Consider the following 21,930-nt stretch of genomic DNA (forward strand, 5'->3'; position numbering starts at 1 on the left):
AGAGTATCCCAGCCATCTCTGGGACACCCACCATCTTGCCACAGAGTATCCCAGCCATCTCTGGGACACCCAGCATCTTGCCACAGAGTATCCCAGCCATCTCTGGGACACCCACCATCTTGCCACAGAGTATCCCAGCCATCTCTGGGACACCCAGCATCTTGCCACAGGGTATCCCAGCCATCTGTGGGACACCCAGCATCTTGCCACAGAGTATCCCAATGATATATGAAATTTGGAATGCTTTAATGTGACAATTCCAACCAGGCAAACTTCTTCTATTTATACAGAAGGATTCTCTCTCCTCTTCCTTAACTAACACTGACATGACAGACGGAAAAAAACAGTAACTGAAACGGTTTTGATAGATATTACACTGAAGATTTGTGTTGAAAGTTGCAATGATGTTATCTTGAGGTTATCTTGAGATGATTTCGGGGCTTTTAGTGTCCCCGCGGCCCGGTCCTCGTCCAGGCCTCCACCCCCAGGAAGCTGCCCGTGACAGCTGACTAACACCCAGGTACCTATTTTACTGCTAGGTAACAGAGGCATAGGGTGAAAGAAACTCTGCCCATTGTTTCTCGCCGGCGCCTGGGATCGAACCCAGGACCACAGGATCACAAGTCCAGTGTGCTGTCCTCTCAGCCACCGGCCCCAACAGGTGTCTGTTTGTGTGTGTGTGTGTACTCACATAGTTGTACTCACCTAGTTGTGTTTGAGGAGGTTGAGCTCTGGCTCTTTGGTCCCGCCTCTCAACCGTCAATCAACAGGTGTACAGGTTCCTGAGCCTACTGGGCTCTATCATATCTACACTTGAAACTGTGTATGGAGTCAGCCTCCACCACATTGTTTCCTAATGCATTCCATTTGTCAACCACTCTGACACTAAAAAAGTTATTTCTAATATCTCTGTGGCTCATTTGGGCACTCAGTTTCCACCTGTGTCCCCTAGTGAGTGTGCCCCTTGTGTTAAACAGCCTGTCTTTATCAACCCTGTCGATTCCCTTGAGAATCTTGAATGTGGTGATCATGTCCCCCCTAACTCTTCTGTCTTCCAACGAAGTGAGGTTTAATTCCCGTAGTCTCTCCTCGTAGCTCATTCCTCTCAGCTCGGGTACTAGTCTGGTGGCAAACCTTTGAACCTTTTCCAGTTTAGTCTTATGCTTGTCTAGATATGGACTCTATGCTGGAGCCTCATACTCCAGGATTTTTCTGACATATGTGGTATATAATGTTCTGAAAGATTCCTTACACAAGTTTCTAAAGGCCGTTCTTATGTTAGCCAACCTGGCATATGCTGCTGATGTTATCCTCTTGATATGAGCTTCAGGGGACAGGTCTGGCGTGATATCAACCCCCAGGTCTTTCTCTCTCTCTGACTCATGAAGTATTTCATCTCCCAAGTGATACCTTGTATCTGGTCTCCTGCTTCCTACCCCTATCTTCATTACATTACATTTGCTTGGGTTAAACTCTAACAGCCATTTGTTCGACCATTCCTGCAGCTTGTCCAGGTCTTCTTGAAGCCTCAAACTGTCCTCCTCTGTCTTAACCCTTCTCATAATTTTTGCGTCGTCAGCAAACATTGAGAGGAATGAGTCTATACCGTCTGGGAGATCATTTACGTATATCAGAAACAGGATAGGTCCAAGCACAGAGCCCAGTGGGACTCCACTGGTAACTTCACGCCATTCTGAGGTCTCACCCCTCACTATAACTATCTGCTTCCTATTGCTTAGGTACTCCCTTATCCACTGGAGCGCCCTACCAGTTACTCCTGCCTGTTTCTCCTGCTTATGCATCAACCTTTTATGGGGTACTGTGTCAAAGGCTTTTCGACAGTCCAAAAAAATGCAGTCCGGCCATCCTTCTCTTTCTTGCTTAATCTTTGTCACCTGATCGTAGAATTCTATCAAGCCTGTAAGGCAAGATTTACGCTCCCTGAGCCCATGTTGATGGGTTGTCATGAAGTCTCTTCTTTCCAGATGTGTTACTAGGTTTTTTCTCACAATCTTCTCCATCACCTTGCATGGTATACAAGTTAAGGACACTGGCCTGTAGTTCAGTGCCTCTTGTCTGTTACCCTTTTTAAATATTGGTACTACATTAGCAGTCTTCCATACTTCTGGTAGGTTTCCCGTTTCCAGTGACCTACTATACACTATGGAGAGTGGCAAGCAAAGTGCTCCTGCACACTCTTTCAATACCCATGGTGAGATTTCATCCGGCCCAACAGCTTTTCTCACATCCAGCTCCAATAGGTGCTTCTTGACCTCATCTCCTGTAATGTCGAACCTTTCCAAGGTCACCTGGTTTGCTGCCACCTCTCCAAGCGCCGTGACTTCTCCCTGTTCTATTGTAAAGACCTCCTGGAACCTTTTGTTGAGTTCTTCACACACCTCTTTGTCATTCTCTGTGTACCTGTCCTCGCCCACCCTAAGTTTCATCACCTGTTCCTTCACTGTTGTCTTCCTCCTGATGTGACTGTGTAGTAGCTTTGGTTCGGTCTTGGCTTTATTAGCTATATCATTTTCATACCTTTTCTCAGCTGCTTTTCTCACACTAACATACTCGTTCCTGGTTCTCTGGTATCTCTCTCTACTTTCTGGTGTTCTGTTATTACGGAAGTTCCTCCATGCCCTTTTGTTCAGCTCCTTTGCTTTCATACATTCCTTATTAAACCACAGATTCTTCCTTTGCTTCTCTGTTTTTTCCTGTCGGGCTGGGACAAACCTGCTTACAGCCTCCTGACATTTTTGGGTGACATAGTCCATCATGTCTTGTACGGACTTGGTTCCGAGTTCTGTGTCCCAATGTATATCCCATAGGAATTTATTCATTTCCTCATAGTTTCCCTTTCGGTACGCCAGCCCTTTGGTTCCCAGTTCTTTTTTGGGGGTGATAATTCCCAGCTCAACCAGGTACTCAAAGCTCAATACACTATGATCACTGATTCCCAAGGGGGCTTCCAACTTAACTTCCCTTATATCCGACTCATTTAGGGTAAATATCAGATCAAGCAAGGCTGGTTCATCCCCTCCTCTCATTCTTGTCGATCCCTTGACGTGTTGACTTAGAAAGTTTCTTGTTGCCACATCCAGCAGCTTAGCTCTCCATGTGTCTGGGCCTCCATGTGGGTCTCTGTTCCCCCAATCTATCTTTCCATGGTTGAAGTCTCCCATGATTAGTAGCCTGGATCCGTTCCTGCTAGCCACAGAAGCTGCTCTCTCTATTATATTGATGGTGGCCAAGTTGTTTCTATCATATTCCTGTCTGGGTCTTCTGACATTCGGTGGGGGGTTATATATGACTACTACTATAATTTTCTGTCCTCCAGTTGCTATGGTGCCTGATATGTAGTCACTGAAACCTTCACAGTTCTGAATTACCATCTCTTCGAAACTCCAACCTTCACTTAGTAGCAAAGCTACACCACCTCCTCCTCTCCCTTCTCTTTCTTTCCTCACTACATAGTAGCCCTGTGGAAACACTGCGTTTGTTATGGTGTTTGTTAGCTTTGTTTCTGTGAGTGCTATTAAGTCTGGTTTTTTTTTAGTGCCCATTCTCCGAGTTCACTTGTTTTATTTGTAATTCTATCTGTTAGTGTACATTGCCTTGAAGCTCACTTTCTTCAGTTCATTTTCTTGTCCCTTTCTTGACGAGCATTCTGCTGGTGTGGGAAGCTTTTCAGTGGGTGAGATGATCTGTGAGGTGGTTTGCAGGGTCTCAAAGGAGTTTGGGGTGAGGGGTGGGGGTTTCAGGGAAGGGGGGACAGGTAGGGTGTGGGTTAAGGAGATAGGGTGGGACATGGAGGATACGGGGTGAGGGGGGAGGAGGGATAGGGAGGGTATGGGATGAAGGGAGAGGGGGGGACAGGGGGGGGGGAAAGGTGGGAGGGGGGAAATGATGGGAATGGTGAAGGGATGACAGGGTAAGAATGGGGTGGGGGGGGCGGGAGGGTTGGGTGGGGGCATGTAGGGTGAGAGGAAGGGAGGGTTTCTATGTAGAGGGGGGTGGTGGTGTTGCTGTTGTGTGTGTGTGTGTGTGTGTGTGTGTGTGTGTGTGTGTGTGTGTGTGTGTGTGTGTGTGTGTGTGTGTTTGTGTGTGTGTGTGTGTGTGTGTGTGTGTGTGTACTCACCTATTTGTACTCACCTATTTGTGCTTGCGGGGGTTGAGCTTTGGCTCTTTGGTCCCGCCTCTCAACTGTCAATCAACTGGTGTACAGATTCCTGAGCCTACTGGGCTCTATCATATCTACATTTAAAACTGTGTATGGAGTCTGCCTCCACCTCATCACTGCCTAATGCATTCCATCCGCTAACTACTCTGACACTGAAAAAGTTCCATCTAACGTCTCTGTGGCTCATGTGGGTACTCAGTTTCCACCTGTGTCCCCTTGTTCGCGTCCCACCAGTGTTGAATAGTTTATCCTTGTTTACCTGGTCGATTCCTCTGAGGATTTTGTAGGTTGTGATCATGTCTCCCCTTACTCTTCTGTCTTCCAGTGTCGTAAGATGCATCTCCCGCAGCCTTTCCTCGTAACTCATGCCTCTTAGTTCTGGGACTAGTCTAGTGGCATACCTTTGGACTTTTTCCAGGTTCGTCTTGTGCTTGACAAGGTACGGGCTCCATGCTGGGGCCGCATACTCCAGGATTGGTCTTACATAAGTGGTGTACAAGATTCTGAATGATTCCTTACACAGGTTCCTGAACGCTGTTCTGATGTTAGCCAGCCTCGCATATACCGCAGACGTTATTCTTTTTATGTGGGCTTCAGGAGACAGGTTTGGTGTGATATCAACTCCTAGATCTTTCTCTCTGTTCGTTTCATTAAGTACTTCATCTCCTATTCTGTATCCTGTATCTGGCCTCCTATTTCCACTGCCTATTTTCACTACTTTGCATTTACTCGGGTTGAACTTCAACAGCCATTTGTTGGACCATTCACTCGGTCTGTCTAGGTCATCTTGTAGCCTCATACTATCGTCCTCAGTTTCAATCCTCCTCATAATTTTTGCATCATCGGCAAACATTGAGAGAAACGATTCTATACCCTCTGGGAGATCATTTACATATATCAGAAACAGTATAAGTCCAAGGACCGACCCCTGCGGTACTCCACTCGTAACGTCTCGCCAATCTGAGACCTCACCCCTCACACTGACTCGTTGTCTCCTGTTACTTAGGTACTCCTGTATCCAACGGAGTACCTTCCCTTTCACTCCGGCCTGCATCTCCAGTTTTTTCACTAGCCTCTTGTGTGGCACTGTATCAAAGGCTTTCTGACAATCCAAAAATATGCAGTCTGCCCACCCTTCTCTTTCTTGCCTTATTTTTGTTGCCTGGTCGTAGAATTCAAGTAACCCTGTGAGGCAGGACCTGCCATCCCTGAATCCATGTTGATGCTGTGTTGCAAAGTTCTTTCGCTCCAAGTGCTCCACTAGCTTTCTTCGCACAATCTTCTCCATCAGCTTGCATGGTATGCAAGTTAGGGATACTGGCCTGTAATTCAGTGCCTCCTGTCTATCCCCTTTCTTGTATATCGGGACTACGTTAGCTGCTTTCCAAATTTCTGGCAGTTCCCCTGTTGCCAGTGATTTGTTATACACTATGGAGAGTGGGAGGCACAGTTCTTCTGCTCCTTCCTTTAGTATCCAAGGGGAGATTCCATCTGGGCCTATAGCCTTTGTCACATCCAACTCTAGTAAACACTTCCTTACTTCCCCGCTGGTAATCTCAAACTCTTCCAGTGGTTCCTGGTTAGCTATTCCCTCTCTTATCTCTGGGATTTCTCCTTGCTCTAAGGTGAAGACCTCTTGGAATTTCTTATTCAGTTCCTCACACACTTCCTTGTCGTTTGTAGTGAATCCTTCTGCCTCTATCCTTAATTTCATAACCTGTTCCTTTACTGTTGTTTTTCTCCTGATGTGGCTATGCAGCAATTTAGGCTGAGTCTTTGCCTTGCTTGCGATGTCATTTTCGTATTGTCTTTCTGCCTCTCTTCTCATCCTGACTTATTCATTCCTGGCATTCTGGTATCTTTCTCTGCTCTCCAGTGTCCTGTTATTCCTATAGTTTCTCCATGCCCTTTTACTTTGATGCTTAGCTAGCCTACATCTCTGATTAAACCATGGGTTTCTCATCTTCATTTCACTGTTTTTCACACACACTGTGTGCGTGTGTGTGTGTGTGTGTGTGTGTGTGTGTGTCTGTCTGTCTGTCTCTCTCTGTCTAACTGGCTGGCTGGCTGGCTTGACTGGCTGTCTAACTGGCTGGCTGGCCGTCTAACTGGTTGTCTAACTGGCTGGCTGGCTTGACTGGCTGTCTAACTGGATGACAGGCTGTCTAGCCGGCTGCAGCTTGCTCGCTGTGTGTATATCCAATCAAAGACCCCCAATGGCGTATCTTCCTCCAGCTGGGGGAACCAACCCGAGCCCTTCCTACACACGCCAGACATCTGCTCTCCCATATTGAGGCGCACTTGTATCCCCCCCCCCCCACACCCCAAAACCCAATCACTTCACATGCCCTACGAAGCGCCCATAGCACCGCTCAACCAGGCCGACATGCGTTACACTAACAAAGCTATTCAACTATCACCAATTTTAACGTGAATTGCGTAATTTCATATTAATATTTAAACAATGATTGATATATGAATATTATAAAATTTTCTGTTAAACAGACACTCGAAGTTTTTCCAGGTCAGCAATGGTGACTTTTTCCCAGTTTAAATGTTTTAAGGTTGGGTACTGTTCTCACTGTCAGCAGCAACAGTTCGACAGTGAGGTATAGTGACGGTGTCTATGACAGGAAAATGTCAAGAAAGGTTGTCACAATCATTGAGTCTTATACCCTCAGATGTAACTAGTTCGGTCATCTTCAATTGTTATTTTTTTTAAATAAGACTTTTTTCTCCAGTCACTTAAAGAAAAGTTAAAGTAATATTAAACTTTGCATAGACAGTATTGATAATCATATGCAAATCTTTTGTTAAATTTTAAAAGCCTAAGTTATCTTGCAACGATTTTAAGTTTTTCTTAATTTATTTCTATCAACATTTTTGTATCATCGGAAACTAGGTAATGTTGCACTTGAGTGTTGTATCTACATGGTTTATATATACGGTAAACAAGACAGGTCTCAGACCAGAGTCCTGAGGACCATTGACAACTATGGTAATGTTGCACTTGAGTGTTGTATCAACATGGTTTATATATACGGTAAACAAGACAGGTCTCAGGCCAGAGTCCTGAGGACCATTGACAACTATGGTAATGTTGCACTTGAGTGTTGTATCAACATGGTTTATATATACGGTAAACAAGACAGGTCTCAGGCCAGAGTCCTGAGGACCATTGGCAACTATGGTAATGTTGCACTTGAGTGTTGTATCAACATGGTTTATATATACGGTAAACAAGACAGGTCTCAGGCCAGAGTCCTGAGGACCATTGGCAACTATGGTAATGTTGCACTTGAGTGTTGTATCTGCATGGTTTATATATACGGTAAACAAGACAGCTCTCAGGCCAGAGTCCTGAGGACCATTGACAACGTTTACCACTCGGATTTGTCTTACTCTGTTTCTGTTGAAAAAGTCATATCATATACCACTAGCAAGTTAATACGTCCAAACAACAGGCCTCAGAGAATGAGTGAAAATAAAAGTGTTTAAATTGTTTAAACTAATATGTAGCTTTATTTCAGATAATGCATGTACTTAATTTAAGTACTTTAATAACTTGCAGTACTCTACTATAGAAAATATACAATAAGCTACTTAAAATTAAGAAAAAGTATACAATAGGTTACTTTTTGTATTACAGGGAACGGAGATAGGCTATGTACAGTATCAAAGGCGGTGTACATATGGTAGTCTCTTTACTAAAGAAATTGTACATATAAGTGTACAGACGAATATTTGCTGTATTAATCAACTTGAACAGTAAGCTGCTTACTGTATTAAAGTACTTGTAGAGGAAGGTACTTACTGTAATAAAGTAAGCGCACAGAAGGCTAGCAACTGTATTAGAGGAAATATACGATAGGATACAGATAATATTAACGTTCATATACAGTAAGCTGCTTAATGCATTATAGTAAGTTACAGTAGGAAACTTATTGTATTTAGTTGTACATTAAGCAACTTACAATAACAAAGGTGTATATATGCTTCTACTTGATCTTGAGGATAATAAGGTTAAGACAAACTAAAAGTCAGACAACAATTCTTAATGCCTAAAATACTAAAAATGTTACAAAAGCAAAGATTTCTTAACAAATAAACAGCCAAAACTAATAATAGTAATCCAATAAACAATTAAAAGAAAGTCAGATTGATAATAAATTGTAGAAAATGCTAATATATAAATTACATACCAAAAGTTACTCATGCAATGTGTATTCCAAAACTCATTCATACCACCAAAATACTAAAACGCATTCATACCACCAGGATATCAAAACTCATTCATACCTTCAGCATACAATAAAACCTCCATACCGTCAGCATGCGTGTGATAACTTAAAAACAAAAACAACATAAACAAATAAAACAAGGCCGCCCGTGGTAACAGTTCCAGCGAGGTACTCCTAGATGTGTCCTTGTCAAAATGTGTCTATTGGTCTCGTGAGGCTGGTCTCAACAACCAGCTCCTCGTAGATGTGTCCTTGTACATTATTGGTCTCGTGAGGCTGGTCTCAACAACCAGCTCCTCGTAGATGTGTCCTTGTACATTATTGGTCTCGTGAGGCTGGTCTCAACAACCAGCTCCTCGTAGATGTGTCCTTGTACATTATTGGTCTCGTGAGGCTGGTCTCAACAACCAGCTCCTCGTAGATGTGTCCTTGTACATTATTGGTCTCGTGAGGCTGGTCTCAACAACCAGCTCCTCGTAGATGTGTCCTTGTACATTATTGATCTCGTGAGGCTGGTCTCAACAACCAGCTCCTCGTAGATGTGTCCTTGTACATTATTGATCTCGTGAGGCTGGTCTCAACAACCAGCTCCTCGTAGATGTGTCCTTGTACAATATTGGTCTCGTGAGGCTGGTCTCAACAACCAGCTCCTCGTAGATGTGTCCTTGTACATTATTGATCTCGTGAGGCTGGTCTCAACAACCAGCTCCTCGTAGATGTGTCCTTGTACATTATTGGTCTCGTGAGGCTGGTCTCAACAACCAGCTCCTCGTAGATGTGTCCTTGTACATTATTGGTCTCGTGAGGCAGGTCTCAACAACCAGCTCCTCGTAGATGTGTCCTTGTACATTATTGGTCTCGTGAGGCTGGTCTCAACAACCAGCTCCTCGTAGATGTGTCCTTGTACATTATTGGTCTCGTGAGGCTGGTCTCAACAACCAGCTCCTCGTAGATGTGTCCTTGTACAATATTGGTCTCGTGAGGCTGGTCTCAACAACCAGCTCCTCGTAGATGTGTCCTTGTACATTATTGGTCTCGTGAGGCTGGTCTCAACAACCAGCTCCTCGTAGATGTGTCCTTGTACATTATTGGTCTCGTGAGGCAGGTCTCAACAACCAGCTCCTCGTAGATGTGTCCTTGTACATTATTGGTCTCGTGAGGCTGGTCTCAACAACCAGCTCCTCGTAGATGTGTCCTTGTACATTATTGGTCTCGTGAGGCTGGTCTCAACAACCAGCTCCTCGTAGATGTGTCCTTGTACATTATTGGTCTCGTGAGGCAGGTCTCAACAACCAGCTCCTCGTAGATGTGTCCTTGTACATTATTGGTCTCGTGAGGCTGGTCTCAACAACCAGCTCCTCGTAGATGTGTCCTTGTACATTATTGGTCTCGTGAGGCTGGTCTCAACAACCAGCTCCTCGTAGATGTGTCCTTGTACATTATTGGTCTCGTGAGGCTGGTCTCAACAACCAGCTTCTCGTAGATGTGTCCTTGTACATTATTGGTCTCGTGAGGCTGGTCTCAACAACCAGCTCCTCGTAGATGTGTCCTTGTACATTATAGGTCTCGTGAGGCTGGTCTCAACAATCTACGATATATAAACATTATTAAAATTGTTAAGCGACGCAGCGAGCTCTTGGAGGTACTTCTTGTTCTCTTCACTGTCCTCACTGTCCTCACTGTCCTCACTGTCTTCACTGTCCTCGATCCTAAACCAAAGTTCATCACCAGTGACGCCCCTCTGATGAAGTCCTCGCAGGAGTCTCTCCCCACCCACACCTGTAGATGAGAGGGAACACTGAAGCCCACACCTGGCTACTCTCCACACCCACGCCTGCAAATGATATGGAACATTGAAGCCACCACCTGGCAACTCTCCACACCAACACCTGCAGATGAGAGGGAACACTGAAGCCCACACCTGGCAACTCTCCCCTCCCACACCTGTAGATGAGAGAGAACATTGAAGCCCACACCTGGCAACTCTCCACACCAACACCTGCAGATGAAAGGGAACACTGAAGCCCACACCTGGTTACTACTCACACCCATCTCTTAAGGAGGAGGAGGAGGAGGGTAGTGCTGCAGAGGAGGAGGAAGGTAGTGGAGCAGAGGAGGAGGAGGGTAGTGCTGCAGAGGAGGAGAGTAGTGGTGCAGAGGAGGAGGAAGGTAGTGACGGAGAGGAGGAGGGTAGCGGTGCAGAGAAGGAGGGTAGTGATGCAGAGGGGGAGGGTAGTGGTGCAAAGAAGGAGGGTAGTGATGCAGAGGAGGAGGGTAGTGGTGCAGAGGAGGAGGGTAGTGGTGCAGAGGAGGAGGGTAGTGATGCAGAGGAGGAGGGTAGTAGTGCAGAGGAGGAGGAGGGTAGTGGCGCAGATGAGGAAGGTAGTGATGCAGAGGAGGAGGTTAGTGGTGCAGAGGAGGAGGAGGGTAGTGGTGCAGAGGAGGAGGAGGGTAGTGGTGCAGAGGAGGAGGGTAGTGATGCAGAGGGGGAGGGTAGTGGTGCAGAGGAGGAGGGCAGTGATGCAGAGGAGGAGGGTAGTGACGCAGAGGAGGAGGGAAGTGATGCAGAGGAGGAGGGTAGTGGTGCAGAGGAGGAGGAGAGTAGTGGTGCAGAGGAGGATAAGGGTAGTTGTGCAGAGGAGGAGGAGGGTAGTTTTGCAGAGGAGGAGGAGGAGGGTAGTAGTGCAGAGGAGGAGGAGGAGGAGGAAAGTAATGCAGAGAAGTAGGGTAGTGGAGCAGAGGAGGAGGAGGGTAGTTGTGCAGAGGAGGAGGAGGGAAGTGATGCAGAGGAGGAGGAGGGTAGTGATGCAGAGGAGGAGGGAAGATGTGCAGAGGAGGAGGGATGTGGTGCAGAGAAGGAGGAGGGTAGTGCTGCAGAATAGGAGGGTAGTGGTGCAGAGGAGGAGAAAGAGGGTAGTGGTGCAGAGGAGGAGGAGGGAATTGATGCAGAGGAGGAGAGGGAGGGAAGTGGTGCAAAGGAGGAGGGTAGATGTGCAGAGGAGGAGGGTAGTGGTGCAGAGGAGGAGGAGGAGGGTAGTGCTGCAGAGGAGGAGGAGGGTAGTGATGCAGAGGAGGAGGGTAGTGGTGCAGAGGAGGAGAAGGAGGGAAGTGGTGCAGAGGAGGAGGGAAGTGATGCAGAGGAGGAGGGTAGTGGTGCAGAGGAGGAGGAGAGTAGTGGTAAAGAGGAAGATAAGGGTAGTTGTGCAGAGGAGGAGGAGGGTAGTGGAGCAGAGGAGGAGGAGGGTAGTGGTGCAGAGGAGGAGGAGGGAAGTGATGCAGAGGAGGAGGAGGGTAGTGATGCAGAGGAGGAGGGTAGTGATGCAGAGGAGGAGGGTAGTGGTGCAGAGGAGGAGGATGGTAGTGGTGCAGAGGAGGAGGATGGTAGTAGTGCAGAGGAGGAGGAGGGAAGTGATGCAGAGGAGGAGGGTAGTGTTGCAGAGGAGGAGGAGGGTAGTGGTGCAGAGGAGGAGAATGGTAGTAGTGCAGAGGAGGAGGATGGTAGTAGTGCAGAGGAGGAGGAGGGTAGTGATGCAGAGGAGGAGGGTAGTGTTGCATAGGAGGAGGGTAGTTTTGCAGAGGAGAAGGGTAGTGGTGCAGAGGAGGAGGAGAGTAGTGGTGCAGAGGAGGAGGGTAGTGACGCAGAGGAGGAGGGAAGTGATGCAGAGGAGGAGGGTAGTGGTGCAGAGGAGGAGGAGAGTAGTGGAGCAGAGGAGGATAAGGGTAGTTGTGCAGAGGAGGAGGAGGGTAGTTTTGCAGAGGAGGAGGAGGAGGGTAGTAGTGCAGAGGAGGAGGAGGAGGAGGAAAGTAATGCAGAGAAGTAGGGTAGTGGAGCAGAGGAGGAGGAGGAGGGTAGTGGTGCAGAGGAGGAGGAGGGAAGTGATGCAGAGGAGGAGGAGGGTAGTGATGCAGAGGAGGAGGGAAGATGTGCAGAGGAGGAGGGATGTGGTGCAGAGAAGGAGGAGGGTAGTGCTGCAGAATAGGAGGGTAGTGGTGCAGAGGAGGAGAAAGAGGGTAGTGGTGCAGAGGAGGAGGAAGGAATTGATGCAGAGGAGGAGAGGGAGGGAAGTGGTGCAGAGGAGGAGGGTAGATGTGCAGAGGAGGAGGGTAGTGGTGCAGAGGAGGAGGAGAGTAGTGGAGCAGAGGAGGATAAGGGTAGTTGTGCAGAGGAGGAGGAGGGTAGTTTTGCAGAGGAGGAGGAGGAGGGTAGTAGTGCAGAGGAGGAGGAGGAGGAGGAAAGTAATGCAGAGAAGTAGGGTAGTGGAGCAGAGGAGGAGGAGGAGGGTAGTGGTGCAGAGGAGGAGGAGGGAAGTGATGCAGAGGAGGAGGAGGGTAGTGATGCAGAGGAGGAGGGAAGATGTGCAGAGGAGGAGGGATGTGGTGCAGAGAAGGAGGAGGGTAGTGCTGCAGAGGACGAGGAAGGTAGTGGAGCAGAGGAGGAGGAGGGTAGTGCTGCAGAGGAGGAGAGTAGTGGTGCAGAGGAGGAGGAAGGTAGTGACGGAGAGGAGGAGGGTAGCGGTGCAGAGAAGGAGGGTAGTGATGCAGAGGGGGAGGGTAGTGGTGCAAAGAAGGAGGGTAGTGATGCAGAGGAGGAGGGTAGTGGTGCAGAGGAGGAGGGTAGTGGTGCAGAGGAGGAGGGTAGTGATGCAGAGGAGGAGGGTAGTAGTGCAGAGGAGGAGGAGGGTAGTGGCGCAGATGAGGAAGGTAGTGATGCAGAGGAGGAGGTTAGTGGTGCAGAGGAGGAGGAGGGTAGTGGTGCAGAGGAGGAGGAGGGTAGTGGTGCAGAGGAGGAGGGTAGTGATGCAGAGGGGGAGGGTAGTGGTGCAGAGGAGGAGGGCAGTGATGCAGAGGAGGAGGGTAGTGACGCAGAGGAGGAGGGAAGTGATGCAGAGGAGGAGGGTAGTGGTGCAGAGGAGGAGGAGAGTAGTGGTGCAGAGGAGGATAAGGGTAGTTGTGCAGAGGAGGAGGAGGGTAGTTTTGCAGAGGAGGAGGAGGAGGGTAGTAGTGCAGAGGAGGAGGAGGAGGAGGAAAGTAATGCAGAGAAGTAGGGTAGTGGAGCAGAGGAGGAGGAGGGTAGTGGTGCAGAGGAGGAGGAGGGAAGTGATGCAGAGGAGGAGGAGGGTAGTGATGCAGAGGAGGAGGGAAGATGTGCAGAGGAGGAGGGATGTGGTGCAGAGAAGGAGGAGGGTAGTGCTGCAGAATAGGAGGGTAGTGGTGCAGAGGAGGAGAAAGAGGGTAGTGGTGCAGAGGAGGAGGAGGGTAGTGTTGCAGAGGAGGAGGACGGTAGTGGTGCAGAGGAGGAGGAGGGTAGTGGTGCAGAGTAGGAGGAAGAGAATAGTGGTGCAGAGGAGGAGGAAGGTAGTGATGCAGAGGAGGAGGGTTGTGGTGCAGAGGAGGAGGGTAGTGGTACAGAGGATGAGGAGGGTTAGTGGTGCACAGGAGGAGGAGGGTAGTGGTGCAGAGGAGTAGGAGGAGGGTAGTTATGCAGAGGAGGAGGAGGGTAGTGGTGCAGAGGAGGAGGAGGGTAGTGGTGCAGAGGAGTAGGAGGAGGGTAGTTATGCAGAGGAGGAGGAGGGTAGTGGTGCAGAGGAGGAGGGTAGTGGTGCCGAGTAGGAGGAGGGTAATGGTGCATATGAGGAGGAGGGTAGTGGTGCAGAGGAGGAGGAGGGTAGTGTAGCAGAGGAAGAGGATGGTAGTGACGCAGAGGAGGAGGAGGGTAGTGGTGCAGAGAAAAAGGAGGGTAGTGGTGCAGAGGAGGAGGAGGGTAGTGTAGCAGAGGAAGAGGATGGTAGTGATGCAGAGAAGGAGGAGGGTAGTGGTGCAGAGGAGGAGGGTAGTGGTACAGAGAGAGTGGGTAGTGGTGCAGAGGAGGAGGAGGAGGGTAGTGGTGCAGAGGAGTAGAGGGTAGTGTCACCACTCTCCACTACTTCCCCTCACTACTCTACACCACTGTCACACATCACTCTCCACCACTGTCACACACCACTCTCCACCACTGCCACACACCACTCTCCACCACTGCTACACACCACTCTCCACCACTGTCACACACCACTCTCCACCACTGTCACCACTGTCACACACCACTCTCCACCACTGTCACACACCACTCTCCACCACTGTCACTCACCACTCTCCACCACTGCCACACACCACTCTCCACCACTGCCACACACCACTCTCCACCACTGTCACCACTGTCACACACCACTCTCCACCACTGTCACACACCACTCTCCACCACTGCCACACACCACTCTCCATCACTGTCACACACCACTCTCACCACTGCCACACACCACTCTCCATCACTGTCACACACCACTCTCACCACTGTCACACACCACTCTCCACCACTGCCACACACCACTCTCCATCACTGCCACACACCACTCTCCACCACTGCCACACACCACTCTCCACCACTGCCACACACCACTCTCCACCACTGCCACACACCACTCTCCACCACTGTCACATACCACTCTCCACCACTGCCACACACCACTCTCCACCACTGCCACTCACCACTCTCCACCACTGCCACTCACCACTCTCCACCACTGCCACACACCACTCTCCACCACTGCCACACACCACTCTCCACCACTGCCACTCACCACTCTCCACCACTGCCACACACCACTCTCCACCACTGCCACACACCACTCTCCACCACTGCCACACACCACTCTCCACCACTGCCACACACCACTCTCCACCACTGCCACACACCACTCTCCACCACTGCCACTCACCACTCTCCACCACTGCCACACACCACTCTCCATCACTGTCACACCACTCTCACCACTGTCACACACCACTCTCCACCACTGCCACACACCACTCTCCATCACTGCCACACACCACTCTCCACCACTGCCACACACCACTCTCCACCACTGCCACACACCACTCTCCACCACTGCCACACACCACTCTCCACCACTGTCACATACCACTCTCCACCACTGCCACACACCACTCTCCACCACTGCCACTCACCACTCTCCACCACTGCCACTCACCACTCTCCACCACTGCCACACACCACTCTCCACCACTGCCACACACCACTCTCCACCACTGCCACTCACCACTCTCCACCACTGCCACACACCACTCTCCACCACTGCCACACACCACTCTCCACCACTGCCACACACCACTCTCCACCACTGCCACACACCACTCTCCACCACTGCCACACACCACTCTCCACCACTGCCACTCACCACTCTCCACCACTGCCACACACCACTCTCCACCACTGCCACACACCACTCTCCACCACTGCCACACACCACTCTCCATCACTGCCACACACCACTCTCCACCACTGCCACACACCACTCTCCACCACTGCCACACACCACTCTCCACCACTGCCACACACCACTCTCCACCACTGTCACATACCACTCTCCACCACTGCCACACACCACTCTCCACCACTGCCACTCACCACTCTCCACCACTGCCACTCACCACTCTCCACCACTGCCACACACCACTCTCCACCACTGCCACACACCACTCTCCACCACTGCCACTCACCACTCTCCACCACTGCCACACACCACTCTCCACCACTGCCACACACCACTCTCCACCACTGCCACACACCACTCTCCACCACTGCCACACACCACTCTCCACCACTGTCACATACCACTCTCCACCACTGCCACACACCACTCTCCACAACTGCCACGCACCACTCTCCTCCTTCCTTAGTCTTCCTCCTCCTTCCTTGTTTTTCCTCCTTCCATATTTTTCTTCCTCCTTCCGTAATCTTCCTACTTCTACCTTAAACTTCCTTCTCGTTCCTGCCTTCCTTATTTTTCCTAATCCTTCTATGTTCTTCATCCATCAATATCCACTAACAACAACCAACAGCCACCACCAACACCTTCTCCTCCTCGATCTTCTCATTCTTCCTCCTCGACCTTCTCCTCTTTCTTCCTTGACCTTCTCCTTCCTCCTCGACCTTCTCCTTCCTCCTCGACCTTCTCCTTCCCCCTCGACCTTCTCCTTCCTCCTCGACCTTCTCCTTCCTCCTCGACCTTCTCTTTCCTCCTCGACCTTCTCCTTCCTCCTCGACCTTCTCCTTCCTCCTCGACCTTCTCCTTCCTCCTCGACCTTCTCCTTCCTCCTCGACCTTCTCCTCTTTCTTCCTTGACCTTCTCCTTCCTCCTCGACCTTCTCCTTCCTCCTCGACTCTCTCCTTCCTCCTCGACCTTCTCCTCTTTCTTCCTCGACCATATCCTTCCTCCTCGACCATCTCCTTCCTCCTCGACCTTTTCCTTCCTCCTCGACCTTCTCCTTCCTCCTCGACCATCTCCTTCCTCCTCGACCATCTCCTTCCTCCTCGACCTTCTCCTTCCTCCTCGACCTTCTCCCTCCTCCTCGACCTTCTCCTTCCTCCTCGACCTTCTCCTTCCTCTCCGACCTTCTCCTTCCTCCTCGACCTCCTCCTTCCTCCTCGACCTTCTCCTCTTTCTTCCTTGACCTTCTCCTTCCTCCTCGACCTTCTCCTTCCTCCTCGATCTCCTCCTACCTCCTCTTTCTCCTCCTTACTCCTCCTCCTTCCTCCTGGACCTCCTCCACTAACTACAACAACCAACCACCATTACTATCAGTGCTCAACTGCAGGCCATTCTGGCGTGTTTGGAGGAAGTACGTCATGACGACAAAGATGTTTTTGTATTTGTCGATAGCCGAGGAGCACTTGAGTCCTTAAACAGTCGAAATCCAGTCTTCATGTCCATAGTTGAGGATTGTAAGAAAAGGATAATTGAGATACAGCTGAAAGGTCATAGTGTGAAATTCGTGTGGATTCCATCTCATGTTGGAATAGTGCTCAACGAGGTGGCGGATGACTTGGCCAAACGTGCCACATTAAAACTACAAGTTGACATCGAATGTGAATTCACAATGAGACAAATAAGAAGCAAAATCAGAAATATTCAGGCACAGGCAGAAGTGGCGAGGAGAGGTATAACGTATGAGGGAAGCTAAACCATGCAACACTACATCCCTGGAAACGCAAACCGAAACTGTCTCTATTTTCCGCATGTTACAACTTGTAATAAAGTTGTTACATCTTGGCTTAACGTGTTTATGACGTATTAGAACGTTGTTACAACTTGCTATATTGGTTGTTATAACTGGTTAGGAAGTGTTAAAACTTGTTCGAACGTTGTACCAACGTCGTAGTTTCGGTGTGTGTTTGGCGGGATGTGTGTGAGTCAAAACATCCATTTCACTTATGGTAAAAGGAGAAATGCTTGGAGTGACTGTGTACATGCGGCTCAGGCTTGGGTACAAATATTACTGGGAATATTGGATAGGTGTTCATGATAATGACACGAAGTGTCAACTATGTGGTATGTTAAGGTCTCACACCCTTGCCCATTACGTTCTTGATTGTCCGTTGATTAATGTATATAGAAACACTGAGATAAGGACTGTTCCTGAACAAATAGCCTGGATGTGTCACAACGGAAAGGTTGATGATATTCTGGAGAGATTTAAGAATTTTGCACCAAGACTGTAATCTTTTGTTGAATTATCTGCATGTGTCTTGCAAATTGTCTATACAGTATACCTAAGTCATAAAAGTATTTGTGTGTACGTCTGATACCATACTACTTGTTTAAAGAAGGAAATATATATGTTTATCTCTCAGAATGTTCGGTAATATATTTATTGTTTGTGATGTGTGTCTATATATGTATGAACACGTTGTACTGAACGGGGTGAGAATAGCTTGAGCTACCTCATCCCTTTGTGTGTATTTTACCTCAATAAACTTATTTCAACTTCAAATTCAATTGCTATCAATAACCCTAACCATTAATAACCACTGCCATCAACCTAAACAATCATCAACCACCTCAGTTATCAACTACCACAACAATCAACCACTACTACTATCAACAACAACCATAAACCACCACCAACCACAACAATCAACCACCCCTACCACCAACAACAATCAACCACCACTACTGCAAAATATAATCAACCACCACTACAACAAAATACAACAATCAACCACCAATATCACGAACCTCAACAACTACCAGTACAATCAACCACAACCACCATCTACCACTGCCCTCAACCACTACTATCAACAACCACTACCACCAACCACAACTATCAACCACCAACCACAACTATCAACCACCAACAACCATAAACCATCACCAACAACCTCAACAATCACCCACTCCTACCACCAACACTCAACCACCACTACCACCAACACTCAACCACCACTACCACCAAACACCATAATTAATAAACCATCACCCACGCGAACTATTACCAACAATCACCACTACATAAAGTGCAACAATCAACCACTACCATCACGAACCACAACAACCACCACTGCAATTAACCCAACAACCACACCCATCAACCACCACACCCATCAACCACCACAACCATCAACCAACCACAACCATCAACCACCACAACCATCAACAAACACTACCATCAACCACCACAACCATCAACCACCACAACAATCAACCACCACAACTATCAACCACCACAACCATCAACCACCACAACAATCAACCACCATTACCCTCAACCACCACAACAATTAACCACCACAACAATCAACAAACACTAACATCAACCACCACAACCATCAACCACCACAACCATCAACCACCACAACCATCAACCCCCACTACCATCAACCACCACAACCATCAACCACCACTACCATCAACCACCACAACCATCAACAAACACTACCATCAACCACCACAACCATCAACAAACACTACCATCAACCACCACAACCATCAACAAACACAACCATCAACCACCACAACCATCAACAAACACTACCATCAACCACCACAACAATCAACAAACACTACCATCAACCACCACAACCATCAACAAACACTAACATCAACCACCACAACCATCAACCACCACAACCATCAACCACCACAACCATCAACAAACACTACCATCAACCACCACAACCATCAACAAACACTACCATCAACCACCACAACCATCAACAAACACTACCATCAACCACCACTACCATCAACCACCACAACCATCAACAAACACTACCATCAACCACCACAACCATCAACAAACACTACCATCAACCACCACAACCATCAAGAAACACTAACATCAACCACCACAACCATTAACTACCACCACCATCAACCACCTTAGCCATCAACCATCACAGACATCAACCACCAGAGCTATCAACCACCAATACCATTAACCACCACAACCGCAACCACCATTAACATTAACCACCACTACCACTAATCACAACCATCAGCCACCACAATTACCAACCACAGCAATCAACCACCACCACCACCAACCACAACTATTAACCACCACTAGAACCAACCACTACCACCAACAATAAACATCACCCACCACTGCCACCAATCACAACCTACCACCACAGCCACCAACCACAACCCAGCAACAATTCCACCACCACTACCATGGATTCTCCATTAAGTGAAAGTAATGAATAAAATATTTTTAACCTACCTTTTATTATGCTTCAGTTTTATTTCTAGTATAGGTAGAAATATATTTTTAAAATATTTCTACATTTTTTATATATATTCCATCAATCAGGAAAACGATTTTTATGCAACATTTAAGGTTGCGACACGGTCTCAAAATTGTTTAGCCAAAGTTGTGCAGTAAGTTGTGGCAACTTATTTACAACCACACAATAACGTAGCTAATACATGAAACAAACGTTGTCACAGCTTTCAAACACCTTCCAGGTACGTTGTGGCAACCTAAAATTATGTTCTGAGCCCCACCTGCAGATGAGAGGGAACACTGAAGCCCACACCTGGCTACTCTCCCCACCCACACCTGCAGAAGAAGCCCCACACCAGCCTATTCTCCTCATCCAAACCTGCATATCAGAGGAAAACTGAATTCTACAGCTGGGACCACTGCCAGCGCCCACTTGTATATGAGACGGAACAGTAAACCAACACCTGTCTCCTTCACACCTGACTACTTTCCCCACCCACATCTGCAGATGAGAGGGAAAACTAAAGCATACACCTGTTAACTCTCCACCCCCACACCTGCACAAGAGAGGGGACACTGATGCCCACACCTTCTTCTCTCCCTCCCCACACCTGCAGATAGGAAGGATCACGGAAGCCCACACCTGGCTACTCTCCCAACCCACACATGTAGATGAGAGGGAACACTAAAGCCCACACCTGGCTACTCTCCCCACCCACACCTGTCTATGTCACACACTCATGCCAAAGAAAACTTATATCAAGTAAATCTAGCTCGTATTAAGCAAGACAATGTTGGGCTAAATATTGATCAGTGTTATCTTATAAGCAGTGAAACTTGCTTGATGAATATTCTTGGTCGCTAAACGGTGCTCAAAGTTACTCAAGAAGCCTTATAAGTTCTCTAATTCATGACTTTTAATGTAAAAATATTTATGAAACCACTAGAAGCACTGTGAATTAAACAACTGAGTTACAGATATTCACGTGTTAAAATGTCGTCAATACGTACTGGTGAGACGCGTGTCACGGAACCACAGAAGACTATACCCTCCTCTTGAGGGAGGACACAGCTGAGCTGCCAGGTGGCAGCACCAGTCTATGGCGGGGTCGTCATCAGTGAGGCCCCGCCTGATGGTCAGGTCGAGCCTCCTTCCCTGGTACGGCAGAGTGTCCAGGGTGTCCGGGTCCACATAGCCCGTGGCGTCCAGGGTGTCTGGGTGCACGTAGCTCCTGGTGTCCAGGGTGTCCTGGTTCACGTAGCCCGTGGCGTCCAGGGTGTCCGGGTCCACGTAGCTCCTGGCGTCCAGGGTGTCCGGGTCCACGTAGCCCGTGGCGTCCAGGATAATGCCTGAAGACATACACTGAGATACAGTCACTGTCGTTACTGGTATGTTCTAAGATATAACAAGAAGACATACTGAGCCATCCACTCACCTTACTGCTGGGTTTATTACCTGATGACAACTGGGTATTTTGGATAGTATTAATAGCATCTAAACTATATATTAATAGCTTTTAAAATTATAAATTCTTTACTGAAATATGTTCCGTTGTGTGACCACCAGCAGAAATGTTGTTATGTAACCACTTGGCTGCGAAATGATGTTATAATAATAATAATAATAATAATAATAATAATAATAATAATATGAATGTATCTAATAGAGCACTTGATTGCAACCAGCAATGAGAAAGTAGGTTCCATAGAAGACTCAGAATCTGTAAGGTGCAACATACTAGTTCAAGGTGGTAGCAAACTGACAGTTGGAGTTTGCTACAGGACAGACAGAGGAACAACAGAGGATGTTAGTGATCTGCATAATGAGATTAATGCGGTAGCTGAAAGCTTCTATAATGGGAGACTTTAACTATGAGACAATGGATTAGGTGAATCTAATATGAAATTGGAAGGAGAACAATTTCTTGACCTTATATTTAA

The 21,930-nt window shown here is 48.1% G+C and overlaps 1 protein-coding gene across 1 annotated transcript in view; it reads right to left on the reverse strand.

Moving 5' to 3' along the window:
• Positions 1 to 7,678: 7,678 nt before the first annotated feature.
• LOC138350621 (uncharacterized) overlaps positions 7,679 to 21,930 on the reverse strand; it is a 40,661-nt gene continuing 26,409 nt past the window's right edge. The window contains exons 3-4 of the mRNA XM_069301658.1: positions 21,001 to 21,339; positions 7,679 to 10,200 (exon numbers count right to left, since the gene is read on the reverse strand). Of these exons, the coding sequence (XP_069157759.1) occupies positions 10,010 to 10,200; positions 21,001 to 21,339 (530 nt within the window). The 3' untranslated portion in view covers positions 7,679 to 10,009. The remainder of the gene's footprint in view (positions 10,201 to 21,000; positions 21,340 to 21,930) is intronic.

The sequence above is a fragment of the Procambarus clarkii genome, chromosome 46, assembly GCF_040958095.1.
Source record: "Procambarus clarkii isolate CNS0578487 chromosome 46, FALCON_Pclarkii_2.0, whole genome shotgun sequence".
Taxonomy (NCBI): Eukaryota; Metazoa; Arthropoda; class Malacostraca; order Decapoda; family Cambaridae; genus Procambarus; species Procambarus clarkii.